Raw genomic sequence first — 20,430 nt, 5'->3', positions numbered from 1 at the left:
ATTAGGGGTGATAGAGAGAGATTTGGGGGGTCTGGGGGGGATTTGGGGTGATAGAGGGGGATTTGGGGGGTCGTGGGGGGGATTTGGGGTGATAGAGGGGGATTTGGGGGTCTGGGGGGGACACTGGGGGTCTGGAAGGCATTTAGGGGGTCTGGGGGGGGGAAATTGGGGTGATAGAGGGGGATTTGGGGTGATACAGGGGGATTTGGGGGGTCTGGGGGGGACACTGGGGTGATGGGGGGATTTGGGGGGTCTGGGAGGGGGGAATTAGGGGTGATAGAGATTTGGGGGGTCTGGGGGGGATTTGGGGGGTCTGGGAGGGGGGAATTAGGGGTGATGGGGGGGATTTGGGGGGTCTGGGGGACACTGGGGTGATGGGAGGGATTTGGGGGGTCTGAGGGGGATTTGGGGGGTCTGGGAGAGGGGAATTAGGGGTGATAGAGAGAGATTTGGGGGGTCTGGGGGGATTTGGGGGGTCTGGGAGGGGGGAATTAGGGGTGATAGAGAGAGATTTGGGGGTCTGGGGGGGATTTGGGGGGTCTGGGAGGGGGGAATTAGGGGTGATAGAGAGATTTGGGGGGTCTGGGGGGGATTTGGGGTGATAGAGGGGGATTTGGGGGGTCTGGGGGGGACACTGGGGGTCTGGAAGGCATTTAGGGGGTCTGGGGGGGGAAATTGGGGTGATAGAGGGGGATTTGGGGTGATACAGGGGGATTTGGGGGGTCTGGGGGGGACACTGGGGTGATGGGGGGGATTTGGGGGGTCTGGGAGGGGGGAATTAGGGGTGATAGAGAGATTTGGGGGGTCTGGGGGGACACTGGGGTGATGGGGGGATTTGGGGGATCTGAGGGGGATTTGGAGGGTCTGGGAGGGGGGAATTAGGGGTGATAGAGATTTCGGGGTCGTGGGGGGGATTTGGGGTGATAGAGGGGGATTTGGGGGGTCTGGGGGGACACTGGGGTGATGGGGGGATTTGGGAGGTCTGGGAGAGGGGAATTAGGGGTGATAGAGAGAGATTTGGGGGGTCTGGGAGGGGGGAATTAGGGGTGATAGAGGGGGATTTGGGGGGTCTGGGGGGGGAATTAGGGGTGATAGAGATTTGGGGGGTCTGGGGGGGATTTGGGAGGATTTCGGGGGTCTGGGGCGAGTTGTGGAGTCTGGGGGGAGAATTAGGGGTCATAGAGGGCGATTTGTGGGGGTCTGGGGGGCAATTAGGGGTGGTAGAGGGGGATTTGGGGAGGATTTGGGGGTCTGGGGGGGATTTGGGGTGATACAGGGGGATTTGGGGGGTCTGGGGGGGTTTGGGGTGACAGGGGGGGGTTTGGGGGGGATTTGGGGGGGTGGAAGGGGAAATCTGGGGGGGTTGGGGGGGTTACAGTTTGGGGGCACCCACTGTGGGGGGGGTGGGGAGGGGTTTGGGGGGAAAAAGGGGGAAATTGGGGCGATGGGTGGAGGAGGAGAAGATGGGGGATGGAGGGAGGAAGACCACGAGGAAGGAGATGGAGGGAGGAAGACCACGGGCTCACGGAGGGAGGAAGACCACGGGGAGATGGAGGGAGGAAGACCATGGGGAGATGGAGGGAGGAAGACCATGGGGAGATGGAGGGAGGAAGACCGGAAGACCGTGGGCTCACAGAGGGAGGAAGACCACGAGAAGATGGAGGGAGAAAAGGCCATGAGGAGATGGAGGAAGACCATGGGGTCATGGATGGAGGAAGAACATGAGGAAGGAGATGGGTGGAGGAAGACCTCAAGAAGCTGAAGACCATGAGGAGATGGAGGAAGAAAGACCATGAGGAAGGAGACGGAGGGAGGAAGACCATGAAGAGATGGAGGGAGGAAGACCACGAGGAAGGAGATGTGTGGAGGAAGACCATGAGAAGGTGGAGGAAGACTGTGAGGAGATGGAGGAAGACCACAGGGTCATGGATGGAGGAAGACCACGAGGAAGGAGACGGGCGGAGGAAGACCACGAGGAAGGAGACGGGCGGAGGAAGACCACGAGGAAGGAGACGGGCGGAGGAAGACCACGAGGAAGGAGACGGGCGGAGGAAGACCACGAGGAAGGAGACGGGCGGAGGAAGACCACGAGGAAGGAGACGGGCGGAGGAAGACCACGAGGAAGGAGACGGGCGGAGGAAGACCACGGGGGTCACGGAGGAAGGCCCACCGACCCACCGGAAGTGGAGCTTGCGGCAGGGCCGCTCGGCGCCGGTGGCCTTCACGCACTCCTCCTTGGTGCCGTGGTCGCAGAACTCCTGCACCTGGGCGCGGCCGCGCGACCGGAACTTCTCCACGATGGACTGTTCCTTGGCCGTGGTGGTGTTGAGCAGCTCCAGGATCTCCTGGCTCACCTGGTGGGGGAGGGGCCTCAGTGGGGGCACCCCGAAACCCGCGGAGACCCCGGGCGCCGCCCCTGGGGTGGAAACGTCTTCTCCTCCTTGGCGGGACCCCGAAAACCCAACCTTCTGAGGGACAACCCTGCTCGTCCTCCACCTTTTTGAGGTGAAACCACCTTCTTCCTTGGTGGGACCCCAAAAACACCAACCCTTTGAGGGACACCCATGGGTGTTTCCTGCCATTTTGAGGTGAAACCACCTTCTTCCTTGGTGGGACCCCAAAAAACTCAACCTTTTGAGGGACACCCATGGGTGTTTCCCGCCATTTTAAGGCAAAACCACCTTCTTCCTTGGTGGGACCCCAAAAACACCAACCCTTTGAGGGACAAACATGGGTGTTTCCCACCTTTTTGAGGTGAAACCACCTTATTCCTTGGTGGGACCCCAAAAACACCAACCCTTTGAGGGACACCCAAGGGTGTTTCCTGACATTTTGAGGTAAAACCACCTTCTTCCTTGGTGGGACCCCAAAAACACCAACCCTTTGAGGGACACCCAAGGGTGTTTCCTGACATTTTGAGGTAAAACCACCTTCTTCCTTGGTGGGACCCCAAAAACACCAACCCTTTGAGGGACACCCAAGGGTGTTTCCTGACATTTTGAGGTAAAACCACCTTCTTCCTTGGTGGGACCCCAAAAACACCAACCCTTTGAGGGACACCCATGGGTGTTTCCCGCCTTTTTGAGGTGAAACCACCTTCTTCCTTAGTGGGACCGCAAAGAACTCAACCTTTTGAGGGACACCAAGGGTGCTCCCCTCCATTTTGGGGGCGCACCCACCTTTTTGCTCTGCTGCTCCTTGGTTGACTGCTGACTGAGCAAACTCTCAATCTCCAAATCCACGTCGGACGCTTGTTTCCGGGATTTTTTCATCGCCTCCTTCCCCGTTTCCCCTCCTCCCGTCGCCGCCATGCTCGACGACCCGCCGCCGTCTTGTTCCGCTCTCCTTTTCCTCCCCGCTTGATCTTTTACGGGGTTCCCCCCGCTTTCGGTGACGGCGCCGGTCATGGCGGAAAGCTTGGAGTGATCGGCGTAGGTGACCAAGGTGGGTTGGGACGGGTCGTCTTGAAGCAACCCCCGCCTCACTTCGATCAATTCTTGCGCCGCGAATTTTTGCAGCAAACTCTCCACCCCGCGTTGGGTGACGGGGGCGTCGGGCTGCGTCCCCCCCCGGGAAAAATAAAAATGGGGGGTTAGGAAAGGCTTTGGAGGGGGCGGTTTAGGAAAGGGTTTGCAGGGGGGTTTAGGAAAGGGTTTGCAGGGGGGTTTAGGAAAGGGTTTGCAGGGGGGTTTAGGTGTCTCTAAAGGGGGGAGGAGGGATTTTTGAGGGGGGGGCTTACGGTGGCGATGGCGCGGCAGATGGAGAGCGCATCGGTGGGGAGGGGAAGGGCGAGGTCGGCGAGGTGGAGGAGGAGACGTCGTTCCAGGGCGGGGTCGGTGGTCAGCTCGACGCCGGGGGGGCTGACGTTACCCCCAACCCCCCCCGACGCCCCACCCCCTCCCCCCGGCGCCGTCGAGGTGGGGGTGGGGGTACCCGAACCCCCAACCCCCGTCGCGGCGGCCGTTGTAAGCCCTGGGGTGGGGGCGGGGGGGGCCGGGCTGGAGGTGCGGGGGGGGGCGGCGAGGGAGAGGTCGGCATGGCGGGGGTCTGCGGGGGGGGGAAGGGGGGGTCAAGGGGGGTTGGGAAGGGGGGCAGCACCCCAAAATGGCTGTGGAGGGTGAGGCGCCCCCCCCCAAAATAACCTTGAACTCTGACCCCCCTGCAATGCCCTGACACCCCCCAAACACCCCCAACTCCCCATTAACCTCTGACCCCACAACACCCCCGACCCCCCCAAACACCCCTTGACCCCTCATTAACCTCTGAACCCCATTAACCCCTGATCCCTCATTAACCCCTGACCCCCCCATAACCCTGACCCCCCTCACTCAGTGCACCCCCATACCCCCACCCCCCATAACCCCTAACCGCCCATTAACCTCTGACCCCCCAAACACACCCTGACCCCCCATTAACCCCCAACCCCCCAAACACCCCCTGACCCCCCATTAACACCCGACCCCCAAACACCCCCTGAACCTCCAAACACCCGACCCCCCAAACACTCCGACCCCCAAACACCCCCGACCCCCCAAACACCCCCTGACCCCTCATGAACCCCCGACCCCCCAAACACCCCCTGAACCCCCAAACACCCCCTGAACCCCCAAACACCCCCGACCCCCCATTAAGCCCCTGACCCCTCATGAACCCCCGATCCCTCATTAACCCCTGATCCCCCCCAACCCTGACCCCCCTCACTCAGTGCCCCCCCATACCCCCACCCCCCCCATAACCCCTGACCCCCCCCTTAACCCCTGACTCCGCCCTTCCCGCGCCATCACCCAGCGGGTCCTGCTTCCGCCGCCGCTGTAGCCGCTCCCTCAGCGAGTCCAGCTGCTTCTTATGGGCCTGGATCGAGCTCCATGTGTCCGACATGGCCCCGCCACCACCGGGAGCCACCACTGGGCGCGGGAGGGGGAGGAGGAGGAGGAGGAGGAGGAGGAGGAGGAGGAAGAGGAAGGAGGAGCCGCCGCCACCGGGCCCCACCGCCTCCCTCCACCCGGAACCGGAAGGCGCCGGAACGCCTTTGAAGCTGCCGCCGCCATCTTGAGTGAGGGCGCAGCGCCAAGCGGCCGCTATGGCAACCGCCGCCATTTTGAGAGCTGGCACCTCCTCTCCGCCCGCCCGCCCACCCCCACCACCCGCGCGGCTGCCATGGCAACCGCCGCCATTTTGAGAGCTGGCACCTCTGCCTCCCCCCCCCAAAACCCGCGCTCGGCTGCCATGGCAACTGCCGCCATCTTTGTTGAGGGCTGCCGCCGCCATCTTGTGGCCTGGCAGAGCCACATGGGGGGGGGAACACCCCTTTTTTTGGGTGTTATTTTGCCTTATTTTGGGGGAATCCCCCCCAAAAATCCCGTCTTCCCCCACCCCACAAATCACAGACGGCAGGCAGAGACGGGGGCGGTTTGTGTCAGCAAACGGCTTTAATAGGCCTACTCTAGGCAGGGGGAGGCGATTTTGGGGTGCAGGGAGGGGATTTTGGGGTGCGGAGGGGGCCCGGGGTGAATGGAGGTCCCCCCCAAAAACACCACCCCCCCCAAATTAATTAAACTACTTTTCTGCTTCCCCCTGGTTTTCGGGGTCCGCTTCACCGGCAGCCGGAGCCCCCCCAGTCTCTTGGGGAGGGGGGGGAGGGGGGGGCGGTGGGGTTTTGGGGGTCCCCCGTGGGGTTTTGGGGGGACCCCCGGGGAATAAGGGGGGGCACTGGTTCCAGAAGGCGAGGGGTGTCCCCCCCCCCGCCCCCCCGGGGGACTTGGGGGGGCTTGGCTCCGGTGGGGGGGGGCGGGCGGTTGCGGGGTGTCGGGGTCCAGTTTGGGGGGACCTGTGGGGGGGGCGGGAGGGTAAAATGGGGGTGTCAGTGCCCCCGATGGGGGGGGGGGCACGGGCACCCCTGGGGTGTGGGGGGACCCCAAAACCCTCCTTGCTGGGGGACACACACCCCAAAAACCCCTTGGGGGGGAACCAAAACCTACATTAAATAGGGGGTTACCCCACAAATCCCACGAGGGACCCCCCCCAATCCCCATCATCGGGGGCGACACCCCAAAAACCCCCTTGCTTGGGGGGGGACCCCTGAAAACCCCTTGGGGGGGGTCCCTAACCCTCTCCTTACCCAGTGGGACCCCCAAAAAAAAAAACAACCCGCTGCCTTTGGGGGGGAACCCCAAAAATCCCTTACCCATGGGAGAAACACCCCCCCCTTATTTTTGGGGGTCCCCCAAACCCCTCCTTCCCCACGGGGACCCCCAAAACCTCCTTAATTTGGGGACACACACACACCCCCCAAGCACCCCTTCCCCACGGGGACCCCCAAAATCCCCTTAATTTGGGGACACACACACACCCCCCAAGCACCCCTTTCCCAGGGGGACCCCCAAAACCCTTCCCTTTGGGGGTGGGACCCCAAACCCTCCTTCCCCACGGGGACCCCCAAAATCCCCTTAATTTGGGGGGACCCCAACCCCCCCCCTTTGCTTTGGGGGGGGACCCCAAAACCCCCCTTTCCTCCCTTCCCTCCCCCCCCCTCCCCCGGGGTACCCCCTTACCTGCTTCCTCGCCCCCTGGGCTGCCTCCTTGCCTTCCTCCCCTCCTCCTCCTCCTCCTCCTCCTTCCTCCGTTTTGGGGTCCCCCGTGGTTTCAGGGGGCTCGGCGCCCCCCGCTTTCTCCCCTTCCTCTTCCTCTTCCTCTTCCTCCTCGGTCGGGGGGTCCCGCTTGGGGCTGCTCCCCCCCGCCGACTCTTCCTCCTCCTCGGAGCCTTCTTCTTCCTCCTCCTCCTCCTCTTCAGTGACCTCCTCCTCCTCCTCCTGGGGGTTCCCCCCTTGTTGGGGGGTCCCCACTTGTTGGGGGGTCCCCCCTTGTTGAGGGGTCCCCCCGATTTGGGGGATCCCCCCGATTTGAGGGGTTCCCCCACCGTTAGGAAGCTGCCCCCCCAAATGAAGCCGGACGTGTTGTTGGAGGTTGAGGGCGTTGGTGAACTTCTTCTGGCAAAGGGGGCACGAATTTGGGGGTCCCCCCCGGTGCCCCCCGAAATGCGCCCGTAAATTACCGCGGGTGGAGAAACAACGCCCGCAAATCTTGCAGCGAAAGGGGCGTTCGGCCCCCCCAAAAATACCCCCCGGACCCCCGCCGTGTTGGCCAAAATGTAACCGTAAAGCTCTCGGGCAACTCAAAACCCGTCGGCAAACGGGGCATTGGTGGCGCGTCGGATCCGGCGACGAAGACGACGACGATGAGGATGGATTCGGGGGGTCGATCTTCTCCACGAGTTGTTGAAGTTTGGAGGTTTCCGATGGGGGGGTCTCCAAAAAAAGCGGGGAGCCCTTAAAACGACCGGTTAAAAGAGCCCAACCGGGGGGTTTGCCAGGAGGGGTGTTTTCGTCGCCGCCCTTGGACCTTCCCTCGGCGGCCTTCAGCAGGAGAAGCTTGTGGAAGGCGGTGAGGTGTTGGGTGGGCGCGGTGAGGTGTTGGGTGGGCGCAGTGAGGTGATGGGTGGCCGCGGTGAGGTGATGGGTGGCCGCGGTGAGGGGTTGGGCGGCCCCGGTGAGGGGTTGGGCGGTTGCGTTGACGGGTTGGGCGGTTGCGTTGACGGGTTGGGTGTTGGCGTTGAGTTGGGTGGTCCCAGTGAGGTGTTGGGTGGTCCCGGTGAGGTGTTGGGTGACGGCGTTGAGTTGGTTGGCCCCGGCGTTGAGTTGGTTGCCCGCGCCGTTGAGTTGGGTGACAGCGTTGAGTTGGTTGGCCGCAGCGTTGAGTTTGTTGGCCGCGCCGTTGAGTTGGTTGGCCCCGCCGTTGAGTTGGTTGCCCGCGCCGTTGAGTTGGGTGACGGCATTGAGTTGGTTGGCCCCAGCGTTGAGTTGGTTGGCCCCGGCGAGCGGCTGGGTAGGCGCGGCAAGGCGTCCGGTGGCGGCGGCGAGCGGTTGAGCGACCCCGGCGAGCTGTTGGGCGGCGGCGGCGAGCGGTTGAGCGACCCCGGCGAGCTGTTGGGCGCTCGCGTTGAGATGTTGGGTGGCCGCGTTGAGCTGGGTGGGCGCCGAAGGATGTTGGGAGGCTCCGGTGAGATGTTGGGTGGCCCCGGTGAGATGTTGGGCGGCCGCCGGCGCCGGGAGGAGGTAATCGAGGTGTTGGGGGACGGGGTGGGGGTTCATCTGAACGTGGGGGTACTTCTCGCGGTGCCGGTGAAAATGGACCTTCAAATTGCCGCGCGTGGTGAAGCGGTTGCCGCAAACATTGCATTTGTAGGGTCTTTCGCCGGTGTGGGACCGGAGGTGGATTTGCCGGGCGCTATCGCTGCCGAAAGCTTTCCCGCAAAACCCGCATTCGTGTCGGGGGGTCCCCGAATCCCCCCCGATATTTTTGGGGCGCAAAAGACCCGGCGAAGACCCTCCAGCCAACGTCGGGAGGAAGGCGGTGACGCCGGCGGTGACGCCGCCCGACTGCGGTTCGGTTTTGAGCCCTCGCGTCCCGGCGGGGAAAGGCGGGAAAAGATGGAAGAAATGGGGTTTTGGGGGGTCGTTTTTGGGGGTGAAGGGGGGGAGGGGGGTTTTGGGGTGCTCTAGGGTCCCCAAAAGTAAAACTTGCCGGCAGATTTCCTCCGTCATCTGCATCTGGTGGAGTTGGCGTTGTTGAAGCACCCGTAGCTCCTCCAGGATCAAGGGGAGGTTAAGGGGGGCCCCCCCAGATTGAGGGGGGCCCCCGCTTGCTGGCGGAGGCGGGGGATCCGGTTCGGCGTCCATGCCTGGGGGGGAGGAGGAAGAGGAAGAGGAGGAGGAGGAAGAAGAGGGGGCGACAGGAGCCTCGCGGGGGGCCGGGGAGGCGGCGGTGGTGCCGGGGGAGCCTGTGGAGGAGAGAGAACCCGCCCCCCACCCCCCCCAAAAATCAGTTTTTGTACCCCAAAATCCTTCCTCATTGTCCCCAGGACTCCCCGTCAATTCCTCCCCTCCCCCAGACCCCCCCAATCATTGTTATCCCACCCCCAACACGGCACCCCCCGCCCGCAGCCCCCCAAAATCACTTATTCCCCACCAAATGACCATTATCCCCCCCAAAAATCACCATTATCCCCCCAAAATCACCATTATCCCCCCCCAAAATCATTATCCCCAAAAAAACCTCTCCCAGCCCCCCCCAAATTCCTGTTCTCCCCCCCCAAATTCCCATTATCTCCCCAAAATCACCATTATCCCCCCCTAAAACAGCATTCCCCCCATGGCAGCCCCCCAAAATCACCATTATTACTCCCCCCAAAATCCCAGTTATCCCTGCAAAAATCACTGCTATTCCCCCCAAATCCCCATTATCCCCCCAAAAATCACCATTGTCTCCCTAAAAATCCCCATTATCCCCCCAAAAATCCCAATTATCCCCCTAAAAATCACCATTATCCCCCCAAAATCCCCATTATCCCCCCTAAAAATCACCATTACTCCCCCCAAATCCCCATTATCCGCCCCAAAAATCCCCATTATCCCCCCTAAAAATCACCATTATCCCCCCAAAATCCATGTTATCCCCCAAATCCCAATTATTCCCCTAAAAATCCCCATTATCTCCCCAAAAATCAGCATTATCCCCTCAAAATCACTGCTATCCCCCCTAAAAATCCCTATTATCCCCCCCTCAAAATCACTGTTATACCCCCTAAAAATCCCCATTATCCCCCCAAAATCCCCATTATCCCCCTAAAAATCACCATTTTTCCCCCAAAAATCTCCATTATCCCCCAAAAATCCATGTTATCCCCAAAAAATCCCCATTATCCCCCCTAAAAATCCCCATTATCCCCCCAAAATCCCCATTATCCCCCCTAAAAATCACCATTTTTCACCAAAAAATCTCCATTATTCCCCCCAAAATCCCCATTATCACCCCAAATTCCCCATTATTCCCCCAAATCCCCATTATCCCCCCTAAAAATCACCATTATCCCCCCAAAATCCGTGTTATCCCCCCAAATCCCCATTATCTCCCCCCAAATCCCCATTATCCCCCCAAAATCCCCGTTATCCCCCCCCAAACGCCCCCCCCCTTCCTGGTAGCCCCCCCAAAATCCCTGTAATTCCTCCCAAAACCTCCCCCCCGCCCCCCGCCGCATGGAAGATGGGGGACAGACAGACGGACACGGAGGGGTGGATGGAAGGGAGGACAGACAGACGGATGGATGGCTGGGGTTGGGGGGGTGGGGGGGTCGAGGTGGGGGGGTGGGGGGGGTCAGGGATGGACAGATGGACGGAGGGATGGACGGAGGGATGGACATACGGACGGACAGACGCGGGAAGGAGCCGGCTAGGCCGCAGGCCCGTCCGTCCGTCTGTCCGTCACCCACCTCCCGGCTCAGCCATGGTTATGGGGGTGTCCCCCCTTCCCTCTCCGCCCCCCCCCTCCCCGCCCCCCCCCCCCAAATCTGGCTCTGGGAGGAAGAGGAGGGGATGAAGGCGGATGTGGGGGAGGGGGGGGCCCCCCCAAATCGTGACGTAATGAGGGGGGGAGGGGGGTCGCGCCAGGAGTGACGTCATGCGTTGGGGGGGAGGGTCTCTGGGGGGCTTTGGAGGGTCTCGGCGTGGGGGGGGGCTCAGGATGTGGGGGTGCCCCCGTGGGAAACAGGTGGGGGGCGGTTCTCACAGTTTGGGGCGGGGTGGGTCTCTGTGGGGCTGAGGATTTGGGGGGGGGTCCCCCCATGGGGCAAAGAGGGGCGCAAGGTGGGGGATCACCCCCTCCTACACCCCCGGCCCCCCCCATTTCTGGGGATTTGGGGGGGCTGTGCTGGTGTTTGGGGGGGGCGCTGAGGGGGTTTTGGGGGACCCCGAGGGGGATTTGGGGGACCCCGAGGGGGATTTGTGAGGCTTTGGGGTCCCCGGCAGGGTTTTGGAGACCCTCAGGGGTCTTTGGGGGACCCTGAGGGGGCTTTGGGGGGACTCAGGGGGGTTTTGGGGGACCCCGAGGGGTCTTTGGGGGGGTTTCGGGGGACCCTGAGGGGGTTTTGGGGGGACCTTGAGGGGGTTTTGAGGACCCCGAGGCAGTTTTGGGGAACCCTTAGGGGATCGGGGGGGGGCTCTGAGGGGGCTTTGGGGGGGCTTGAGGGGGTTTTTGGGGACCCCGAGGGTGCTTTGGGGGGACCCCGGCAGGATTTGGGGGGGTCCCTGACCAATTTGGGGGTGTGTGTGTGTGTTTCCCTGACCAAGTTTGAAGCCTCTTGATGAAGTTTTGGGGATGCTGAGGGGGTTTTGGGGACCCCGACTAATTTGAGGGGGGGGCGCTGAAACTTAGGGGGACCCCCTTGAGTTTCGGGGGACCCCCGTTGAGATTTGGGGGGGGACACACACACTTTCAAGCCCCCCCCCAACAACTTTACAACACCCTGGCAAAGTTTATTTGGGGGGAGGGGGGGAGACGGGACCCTGCCGACTTTTTGGGGGGACCCCCGTCACTTTGAGGGACCCCCCTCACTTTGGGAGGGGTCCCTACATCACTTGGGGGGGGGTGTCCAGTTGCCCACCCCCCCCCCCCCGAAGACATCCCCCACCGAGCCGATTCCTTCCTCTGCATCCCCCCAGACTCTTTATTTTGGGGGTTTCCCCCCCCCAAAAAAGACCCCCCACACACTCCCCCCCCCCAAAAAATCTAGGGACCCCCCCCCAATCTAGGGGACCCCCCAAAACCCCCCTCAGCCCCCCCCAAATACCGTGGTTGGAGCCCAGGAGCTGCTGCGGCTGCTGCTGCTTGCGACGAGGCATCCCCCAAATTGGGGGGGGGGGTCCCAAAAAGGGGGGGGGTCCCACAGTGACAAAGGGGGGGGACAGGGACAAAAAGGGGGGGGACGACACCCCAAAACCCTCCCTCTCCCCGTCCCCGAGTCCCCCAAAGCGGGGCCCCACCAAGGACACGCCTCCCCCCCCCCCCCTTTCAAAAAACCCTTTTTTTCCCCAAACCGCCTTTATTTCCCCCATTTTCCTCCCTTTAACCCCTTCCCTTCCCCCCCTCGGCCCCTGGGGGGGGGATGGGCTAATTTTTGGGGTACCTATTTATTTCGGGGGGTGCCTACTTCGTTTTGGGGGGTGCTCACTTATTTTTTGGGGGTTAAATTCTTACTTTTTGGGGTTAAATTCTTCTTTTTGAGGGGTGAAATACTTAGTTTTGGGAGTTATAAATGTATATTTAGGGGGGGTTCTACGCATTTTTGGGGGCGTGGGCTCATTTTTGGGGTGCCTATTGATTTTGGGGGGTGCCTACTTATTTTGGGGGGGTCTCTACTATTTTTTTTCTGGGTGTAAACTTATTTTTGGGGTTAAATACCTCTTTTTAGGGGGGGTATGCCTATTTTTAGGGGAGTTATACCTATTTTTAGGGGGTTATATACACTTTTTTGGGGGGTGGGCTTAATTTTTGAGGTGCACATTTCTTTTTGGGGGGTGTCTGCTTCCTTTTTGGGGGTGTACACTTCTTTTTGGGGGTTTAAATAGTGCTTTTGGGGGGTTAAATACTTATTTTGGGGGGGCATTCTACTTATTTGGGGGGTGGGCTTATTTTGGGGGGGCTCCTACTGATTTTTGGGGGTTATATACTTATTTTTAGGGGGCTTTATACTTATTTTGGGGGGCTCAAGCAAGGGGGAGGTTTTGGGGGGGATGCTGGCTGGGTGCAGGGGGGATATTAATGAAGAGCCAAGCACAAAGGGGCTTATTTTTGGGGGGGTCCCCCCAATTTTGGGGGGGTCTTGTCCTTACCTGAAGAGGGGGCAGAAGTGGGGGTGCGTCGCCCAGAGCTGTCCTGGGGGGGGGGAAGGAAGAGATGGGGTGAATGTGAGACACCCCCCATTCCTTATTATCCCCCCCCCCCCAAAGGATGAGGGACCCCCTTTGGCCTTCGGGGACCCCCCCCAGGCCCTGCCCCCCCCAACCTCCCCCCCCCAGGGGCCTCCTTAGGGCCTGAGGCCCCCCCCAACCAGCTCCCCCCCCCGGGCCTGGTACCCCCCAGCCCCCCCCAAACCCCGGTGCCCCCCCAGACCCTGAACCCCCCCGCCCCTTGCCGTCGGCTCCCCCCAAGGCCTGTGTCGTCCCCCCCCCCACCCGGGCCTACCTGGGCCTAGTCCCCCCCTGAGGCCTAGTCCTCCCCCCCAGGCCTGTCCCCCCCCTTAAGGGGCCTCCTCAGACCCCCTCCCCCCCACCCCCCTCCCCCCCACTTTAAACCCAACCCGAGGCCGTTGCTAAGGGAAACGGCGCCGTTGCTAAGGAAAAACCCCGCCGTTGCTATGAGAAACCCCGCCGTTGCTAAGGGAAACGGCGCCGTTGCTAAGGGGAGGGAGGCGCTTCCGGGTTCCCCCACCCCCGCACGCAGTCTGCGCAGGCGCGGCGTCCCCCCACCAAAATACAAAATACCCCAGGCCGCGGGGCCAATCAGAGCGCGTTGCTGGGCAGATTACAACACCTCCCCCGTTCTCATTAGCCAACGGCGCCCGCCTACTCGCCTGATGGGGCGGGGCTTTCATTCATCGCTCCGTGGCCACGCCCCCTTCTTGGTCCCTGATGGGCGGGGGAGCGGGTTGGGGGGGGCGGGGGGCGTCTCCCAGTATGGCCCGGTCCGGGCGCCATTTTACCCCGGGGGGGGGGGAGGGGGCGTCTGGGGCCGCGTTTCATTTTGGGGTGTAACTTGTGAATCGATGCATTTTGGGGGGGGCCCCGATTTTGGGGGCGAAACCCCGTTTTTTAACAATCTGTGGAATTTTTTGTTGGTTTTGGGGTGAATTTTTGAGTTTTATTAAATTTCTTTGGATTTTCTTCTGAATTAAGGGGTTTTTTCAGCGTTTGAGTCGTTTATTGAATTTGCTTTTATTTCATTTCATTCCTTTTTATTTCATTTATTTCACTTATTTCGTTTATTTTCTTCCATTTTTCACGATTTCTTTTATTTCCTTGAATTTTTACCAATTTCCTTCCTTTTTACACATTTATTTCCTTGATTTTTCTTTCATTGATTTTTAGTTCTTTGCCCCCCTTATTCCTATTTCTCAGCTTTAATTGACTTTTACGCATTTATTTAATTTCTTTTTGCGCATTTAATTGAATTTTATTCATTTTTTCCCAACTTATTTCTATTTTTTGCTTAATTTTTACACATTTATTTCATGTATTTTATGCATTTAATTCATTTTTACGCATTTATTTATTTTTTGCATTTACTTCATTTATATGCATTTATTTAATTCATTTTATGCATTTAATTAATTTTATGCATTTGTTTAATTTCTTTTTGTACATTTAATTGAATTTTAGTTAATTTTGCTCACCGATTTCTAATTTTTGCTTTATTTTTACAGTTTTATTTCATTTATTTTATTTACTTCCCCCTTATTTATATTTTCTGCTTTATTTTTACACATTTATTCAATTGAATCCATTTTCATGCATTTATTTCACTTATTTTTGCACGTTTAATTGAATTTCATTTAATTTAATGGAATTTTCATAGAATTTAATGGAATTTCAAGGAATTTTCATGGAATGTCATAGAATTTCCCCCACTTCTATTTCCCCTTCAATCCATTATCACACATTTCCAGGCATTTTTACACGTTTATTTCATTTAGTTTTGTGGATTTTTCCATTTCTTTTGGCGCATTTACCGATTTCCCGCCTTTTCCCCCCGTCGTGTCGCCTTGTTTTGTTTTGTTTTACTTTTTATTTTATTTTTAATTTTATTTTATTTTTAAATTTAATTTTATTTTTAAATTTTGTTTTATCTTAATTTTTATTTTATTTTATTTTTAAATTTTATTTTCTTTTTACCTTTAATTTAATGTAATTATTTTATTTTATTTTATGTTTTATTTTATTTATTTGGTTTCATTTTGTTATTTTATTTTATATTTTATTTTCTTTTATTTGGTTTCATTTTGTTATTTTATATTTTATTTTATTTGGTTTCATTTTGTTTGATTGTTTTATTTTACTCTATTTTTATCTTTTATTAGTTTCTTTTCTTCGCTTTTCTTTTACTTTAGTTTATTTTATTTCATGTTTACTTTATTAGTTTTATTCTTATTTTATTTTTACTTTATTTTAAATTTATTTTATTTATTTTTTAAAATTTAGTTTTACTTCATTGTATTTATTTTATTTTTACTTTATTTTATTTATTTTACTTTTAATTTATTTTTACTTTATTAATTTCATTTTTACTTTATTTTAATTTTTATTTTTACTGTCCTTTAAATTTTTTATTTAACTTAAAATTATTTAATTACTTTTTAATTTTACTTTATTTAATTTTATTTATTTTATTATTACTTTATTTATGTTATTTCACTGCATTTAATGTTTTCCCGTTTCTTTTCATCCCTTTTCTAATTCCCCGGATCCAATTGCGTTTCCCTCCTTCCTTTGCGCTGCTCCTTCTCTCTTCTCTTTATTCCCTTGATTTTCTTTTTAGTCCCTTTTTTATTCCACTTCTTCATTTTCTTTCCCTTTCTTCATTCCTTTTGTTTTGTTTTATTTTATTTTATTTTATTTCATTTCATTTCATTTCATTTCATTTTACTTTTATTCCATTTTTAATTCCATTTTTTATTCCACTTATTCCATTATTTTTCTTTTATTGGCATTTATCTCCTTGATTTTCTTTTTATTAAATTTTTTTCTTTTCTTCCCTTTATTTAGTCATTTCCTTTTATATTTAAAAAAAAATTAAAATTTATTTTGGTTTATAAAAAATTTTAAATCTTATTTTATTGTTAGTTTTATTTTCATTTTATGTTTTTTACATTTTATTTAATTTCATTTTGTATCTTTGGTTTATTTTGTTTTTATTTTAAAATTTTATTTTACTTTTATTTTATTTTTTATTTTATTCTATTTTATTTTATTTCTTCGGTTTATTTAATTTTAATTTTTATTTTTATTTTTATTTTTATTTTTAAATTGTCTTTTTCTTCTTTTCTTTTCTTTTCTTTTCTTTTCTTTTCTTTTCTTTTCTTTTCTTTTCTTTTCTTTTCTTTTCTTTTCTTTTCTTTTCTTTTCTTTTCTTTTATTTTATTTTATTTTATTTTATTTTATTTTATTTTATTTTATTTTATTTATTTTGTTGCCTTTTCACGCCTCCCGGCGGTTCGGTGCCCGCGCGGCTCCCGGGGGCTGCGGCGCCTCCGGGGCTGGGGCTGAATTTCCACTTATTTCTACTTTTTATTTTCCTTTCTCTCATCCCCCCCCTCCCCCCGCTCCCAAACTTCTGCGATTTTGGTCAACGTCAAGAAAAGAAACACAAATAAATTAAATCAAGCCCCGAAATTAAATAATTAAATACAGGCGGCGCCTTTTGGCCAAATACCAGAATAATGAAAATAAAAGAGTCTGTAACAACAACAACAACAACAACAACAATAATAAATTAAAACTAAAACTAAAACTAAAATTAATTTTAAAGCTAAAACTAATATTAAAATTAAAATTAAAACTAAAGCTAAAATTAAAATTAAAGCTAAAATATTAAAATTAAAACTAAAATTAAAATTAAAATTAAAACTAAAATTAAAGCTAAAATTAAAATTAAAATTAAATAATATAAAATAAAATATATAAAATAGAAATTATAAAATATAACTATATACATATATAACAAATAATATATGATATGTAATATTTAGTATTATTTATAATTATATATACAATTATTATTATAACTATAATAATGACGATGGCAATAACTTTAATAATTTAATAATACAATTATTTAATAATCTAATAATAACAATAAGAAGAATAACAGCAGCTACAATAATTGTTATCGTTAGAATAATGACAATAAGGACAACAATATAATGGAAATAAAAGCAATAACAGCCCCGCACGTGTTTAAAATAAAAAATATGGATAATAAAGAATAAATTCAACAATTAAAATTTAATAATGGACCGATCGAATAATGGCGTAACGTACAAAAATGTATTTCTGTTAGTAATAATACTAAAAATAAGGTGTATGATTAATAATATTAATGTTAATAATTGCAATAATAATGACGATAATATAGTAGAAGTAGTTCTAATATTAATGGTAAAGTATTATTGCTGCAGACTGGTCATAATAATAATAAAATATTAGCACTAGCACTAATAAGAGATAAATAAATTAGATTTATTAATAATAATAACTAATTATTATTACTAATATTATTAATAGCCCATATTTCTGCAAGGAGAGTAATCAAAGAATAACAATTAATAATAATACCGAAAAATAAACTGCTAATAACAACAATATTAATAAAGAAAGCGGTGCGTGGTGCCGCGAAGGTCGTAATAATAGGAATAAAAAAGCAATTATTATTATTAATAATACAATATTATTACTAATATCATATTACTACTATAATAATAATACTAAAAAGTAAATTAGGATGGAAATAACAGAAGTAAGTAGCTGATAGAAATAATAATGGAAAATAAAGTAGGTTTTAGTGAGAAGAATGATGATAAAAGTAAGATGTAATCATGATAATAGTAATAATAATAATAAATTAATAATAACAATAAATAATAAGAATAACAATAATAATAAATATGTAGCAATAACAATTAAACCGCGCCTCCCATAAAATAAGAAAGGTGAAATCGCGACTAAAATAAGAAAGTAAGACTAGAAAAGAATCCCACTGATAAAATAATAAAATACAAATAAAATTAATAAAATTAATAAACCCAGCGAAATTAACGAGAATCGGTACAAACGGCGCTCGGAGGCCGTGCCGGCACCGAAACGCCCTCGCGCTCGGGGCCGCAGCTGCCAGCGCTGCCCGGGGGCAGCCCCTTTTTCTCCGCTAAACCCGCCCGGTTTGGGGTTTTCCCGCGCAGCTGCCGCCGCCAAAAATAGCCATTAATGGACCTGAAACCCCAAAAAGGGCCTTTTTTTACCCGTCCAGGTTTAGTCCCTCTTCTCGTTTTCGGGTGTTTCATCACAGCTGCTGCTCTCGGCACCTGAATTTCGGGGGTAGAAGTAAATTTATCACCCAGGCGCCCTCAATTAGGGCTAAAATTTAGGCCTATTAGGGCTAATAATTAAGTCTATTAGGGCTAATAATTAAGGATATTAGGACTTAAATTTAATCCCCACCCCCCCTTAACTAGAACAAATAATTAAGCCCATTAGTCCTAAAATTAAAAATATTAGGACTCTAAATTTAAACCCTAGCCCCCTAAATTAGAGCTAATAATTAAGTCTATTAGTGCTAATAATTAAGGATATTAGGACTTTAAATTTAATCCCCACCCCCCAAAATTAGAGTGAATAATTAAGCCTATTAGTGCTAACAATTGAACATATTAGGACTTAAAATTAAATTTAATTCCCAGCCCCCTAAATTAGAGCTAATAATTAAGCCTATTAGGGCTAATAATTAAGTTTTCCAGGCCTTATAATTAAATTTATTTCCCATCCCTGCTAAATTAGGTCTAATAATTCAGTCTCTTAGGGCTCATAATTATCCCGTGTCCATCCTAAATCAGGGCTAATAATTAAGTCTATTAGGGCTTATAATTGCACTTATTCCCCAGCCTACCTATATTAGGGCTAATAATTAAGTCTATTAGGGCTTATAATTACATTTATCTCCCAGCCCACCTATATTAGGAATAATAATTAAGTGTATTGGGGCTTATAATAAAGTCTATTCCCCAGCCCCACTAAACTAGGGCTAATACTTAATTATTAGGGCTAATAATTAAGGTTATTAGGGCTAATAATTAAGTCTATTAGTGCTTATAACTAAATTTATTCCCCATTCCCCCTGAATTAGGGATAATAATTAAGTCTATTAGTGCTTATAATTAAATTTATCCCCCATTCCCCCTGAATTAGGGCTAATAATTTGGTCATTAGGGCTAATAATTAAATGTATTAGGGCTAATAATTAAATTTATCCCCCAGCCCCTCTTAATTAAGGCTAATAATTAAGTGTATTAGGGCCAGGGCCTGGGTACCCAGCAGGGAACCAGGCTCGGGGCATCGGGCAGGTTGAGGTTTGGGGCAAATTGTCGAGTTTTTGGACAAAAACAGTCGATATTTGGGGCAAAAGTTTGAGATTTGGGGCAAAAGCAGTCAAAGTTTTGGGCACATGGTCGAGGTTTTGGGCAAAAATGGTCAAGATTTGGGGCAAGCAGTTGAGATTTGGGGCAAGCAGTTGAGTTTTGGGGCAAAAAGTTGAGATTTGGGGCAAAAATGGTCAAGGTTTGGGGGAAACAGTCGAGGTTTTGGGCAAAAGGTCAAGCTTTTGGGCAAACGGTGGAGATTTGGGGCAAGCAGTTGAGTTTTGGGGCAAATGGTTGGGTTTTGGGGCAAATGGTCGAGGTTTCAGACACATGGTCAAGATTTTGGGCAAAAATGGTTGAGATTTGGGGCAAGCAGTTGAGTTTTGGGGCAAAAAGTTTAGATTTGGGGCAAACAGTCAAGGTTTTGGGCAAAAATGGTCGAGATTTGGGGCAAGCAGGTGAGTTTTGGGGCAAAGAGTTGAGATTTGGGGCAAATATGGTCGAGATTTGGGGCAAATGGTCGAGGTTTTGGGCAGAATGAGAAGGTCTGGGGCAAATGGTTGAGGTTTGGGGCAAAAACAGTCAAGATTTGGGGGGGAAATGGTTGAGATTTAGGGGAAAAATGGTCGAGATTTGGGGCAAACAGTTGAGATTTGGGGCAAATGGTTAAGATTTGGGCAAAAAATGTTGAGGTTTGGGAGACGTGGTCGATACATGGGAACACAGTTGAGGTTTTGGGCAAAAATGGTTGTGATTTGAGGCACATGGTCGAGGTTTTGGGCAAAAATGGCCAAGATTTGGGGCAAACAGTTGAGATTTAGGGCAAGCAGTTGAGTTTTGGGGCAAAGAGTTGAAATTTGGGGCAAAAATGGTTGAGACTTGGGGTAAAATATGGTCAAGTTTTGGGGCAAATGGTCGAGGTTTCAGACACATGGTTGAGATGGGAGATGGTTGAGGTTTTGGGCATAAACAGTTGTGATTTGGGGCAAATGGTCGAGGTTTTTGGGACACGGTCGAGGTTTTGGGCAAAAATGGTTGAGATTCAGTACAAACGTCGATGTTTTGGGCACATGGACGAGGTCTGGGGCAAATGATTGAGGTTTGGGGCAAAAAATGGTCAAGATACGGGGTAAAAATGATTGAGATTTGGGGACAAGGGTTGAGTTTTGGGGCAAAGGGTTGAGGTTGGGATGACACGGTGGGGGTTTGGGCCGTACAGGAGGCACACGGTTGAGGATTTGGGCAAAAATGATCACGATCTGGGACAACAGGTCAAGGTTTTGGGCAAGGATCTGGGTTGGGTGAGGGTCTTCGGCCTTGATGGAAGGGTCGAGGCTGGTTACAGGGGTTTGGGGAAGATTTGGGGACCCACAGTAGGGATGTTGGGGCACGGCGCCGGGGTCAAGGCCAACACCAGG

General features: G+C 51.5%; 2 protein-coding genes across 2 annotated transcripts; both read right to left on the bottom strand.

Annotated features, from left to right (window-relative positions):
- Positions 1 to 1,082: 1,082 nt before the first annotated feature.
- METTL3 (methyltransferase 3, N6-adenosine-methyltransferase complex catalytic subunit) lies at positions 1,083 to 4,956 on the bottom strand. The gene is made up of 5 exons (XM_064475439.1): positions 4,785 to 4,956; positions 3,740 to 4,047; positions 3,180 to 3,557; positions 1,635 to 2,354; positions 1,083 to 1,157 (listed from the first exon to the last, which is right to left on the bottom strand). Exons 1-5 carry the CDS (start codon positions 4,876 to 4,878, stop codon positions 1,083 to 1,085), a joined length of 1,575 nt encoding a protein of 524 aa, XP_064331509.1. The 5' UTR covers positions 4,879 to 4,956.
- Positions 4,957 to 5,410: 454 nt separating this feature from the next.
- SALL2 (spalt like transcription factor 2) lies at positions 5,411 to 11,732 on the bottom strand. The gene is made up of 3 exons (XM_064475483.1): positions 11,681 to 11,732; positions 6,552 to 8,836; positions 5,411 to 5,827 (listed from the first exon to the last, which is right to left on the bottom strand). The coding sequence occupies exons 1-3, from the start codon at positions 11,730 to 11,732 to the stop codon at positions 5,594 to 5,596; spliced, it is 2,571 nt and encodes an 856-aa protein (XP_064331553.1). The 3' UTR covers positions 5,411 to 5,593.
- Between the last annotated feature and the right edge of the window lie 8,698 nt (positions 11,733 to 20,430).

The sequence above is a fragment of the Phalacrocorax carbo genome, chromosome 29 (genome assembly GCF_963921805.1).
Source record: "Phalacrocorax carbo chromosome 29, bPhaCar2.1, whole genome shotgun sequence".
NCBI lineage: Eukaryota > Metazoa > Chordata > Aves > Suliformes > Phalacrocoracidae > Phalacrocorax > Phalacrocorax carbo.
Note: the sequence above shows the minus strand (reverse complement) of the source record. Positions and strands in the feature narration are given on the sequence as shown.